This window comes from Sphaeroforma arctica (genome assembly GCF_001186125.1).
Source record: "Sphaeroforma arctica JP610 unplaced genomic scaffold supercont1.5956, whole genome shotgun sequence".
NCBI classification, from domain to species: Eukaryota; class Ichthyosporea; order Ichthyophonida; genus Sphaeroforma; species Sphaeroforma arctica.
This window is the reverse complement of record NW_014034602.1, coordinates 1-1,795: the sequence shown is the minus strand read 5'-3', so window position 1 is coordinate 1,795 and position 1,795 is coordinate 1. Positions and strand designations below refer to the sequence as shown.

Here is a 1,795-nt window from a genome sequence, read left to right as displayed (position 1 = left end):
ATGTATGTATGTATGTATGCACTTGTTATAGCAAGATACATGCACTTGTTTTAACAAGATACATGCGGACTTGTTACAAATGTTCTTTTGCTTTTTGTCTGTGAAGCGAAAGCGTGTATCTGGAGTGGTTTAAGGAGGCACCAAGTTCTCTTCTATCTCCTTATAACTTGTCGTGTTAATCAACGGCCAGTCCTAGTCAGGCAAATTATAAACTAATGCTTATTACTTAGAGCATTGAAAAGATGGCTGATACTTGTGCCTTACTTAATGTGATAGGAAGATTCTGAAGAAGGGGTTCAGTTTGTATCTGCAAACTTGGGCGACCGAAGCCGAACAACATCGTAAGCGGAAAGAACAGTAAGTGAGTGCATGCCTATGGCATACCGTGATCCCATACAGCATATGTCTATGATCCCATACAGTATGTCTATGATCCCATACAACACGTCTATGACCCCATACAGCATAGCATGTCTATGATCCCATACAGCATGTCTATGATCCCATACAGAATGTCTATGATCCCATACAGCATGTCTATGACCCCATACAGCATGTCTATGATCCCATACAGCATGTCTATGATCCCATACAGCATGTCTATGACCCCATACAGCATGTCTATGACCCCATACAGCATGTCTATGATCCCACACAGCATGTCTTAATCCCATACAGCATGTCTATGACCCCATACAGCATGTCTATGATCCCATACAGCATGTCTATGACTCCCATACACCATGTCTATGATCCCATACACCATGTATATGATCCCATACACCATGTATATGATCCCATACACCATGTCTATGATCCCATACAGTATGTCTTTGACACATGGCTTAGTAGGTGCCTTCTCGCAGTGTACTGTACGCTGCAGTGGGCTCGTGCACACTCTTGATCTCACGTGGTGTATAGCTCAGTATCTCCATCCGACCCTCGATATTGTCCTGTGATGCCTTACTAGACGTAGATGGGTAAACAAACATCTCATGCAGCAATTGATTGTGGCCAGCGGCCCAATGCCCACGAATCATTTGTCTTTATATCTTCAATGGCATTTGTCTTTATATCTTCAATGGCATTTGCCTTGATATCATCAACGCATTCGTCTTTGTTCGTGAAGGATGACCTTGGTTGTTCATGTTGATTCATTGCGCTGGTACTGTTGCATGGAAGCTGCTGTGGGTTGAGTACTTGTGTGGACAGTGGATTCTGCTGTTGCGCTAGGCGTGCTGTGATACTCTAGAGTGCCAATAGTTAAGCATAACCCAATGTGCGTATGTGTATGCATTGATTTCCAAGATGGATGGATAAGCTGATAAATATCTATATTTGACACGAGTGTATATATATATATATATATATATTTATACGTATGTACATGTATAATCATCTTCCATGAAATTTAGCATACAGATGTCCAGTTATGGATAGTTATATTCACTATACATACTTTCGCTGATGCACCTGTAGTCACAATGGTCATTGTAGCGTGGTGCCTAACTAATTAGTGGCACTTCTCTTTTATACAAACAGAATGATGAATGATGTGCGTGTGCAGAAGGAAGCTCTCAAGATGCTGTCTAAAGAAGCACGCGAGGGGACCGAGACCGCCAAAACACTCTTTGAGCAGACTATGGCCAAGCACGTGGCTGTCTTCAAGGTGACGGCCAAGGAATTCACACAGGTGAGTATAGATGGATATTCCATATCGGCGTGTCTCGCTTTTGTGTATGTAACCGTGAATTTTCGTTGTTATACACATACAAATCTTATATATATAGATATA

The 1,795-nt window shown here is 41.8% G+C and overlaps 1 protein-coding gene across 1 annotated transcript; it reads left to right on the top strand.

The window, feature by feature from the left end:
* Positions 1-276: 276 nt before the first annotated feature.
* SARC_15334 (hypothetical protein) lies at positions 277-1,694 on the top strand (the record flags this gene model as incomplete). Its single annotated transcript, XM_014290544.1, has 2 exons — positions 277-357; positions 1,543-1,694. Coding segments are annotated over 2 exons (233 nt in total), but the record flags the coding sequence as incomplete, so codon positions are not given.
* Positions 1,695-1,795: the final 101 nt, after the last annotated feature.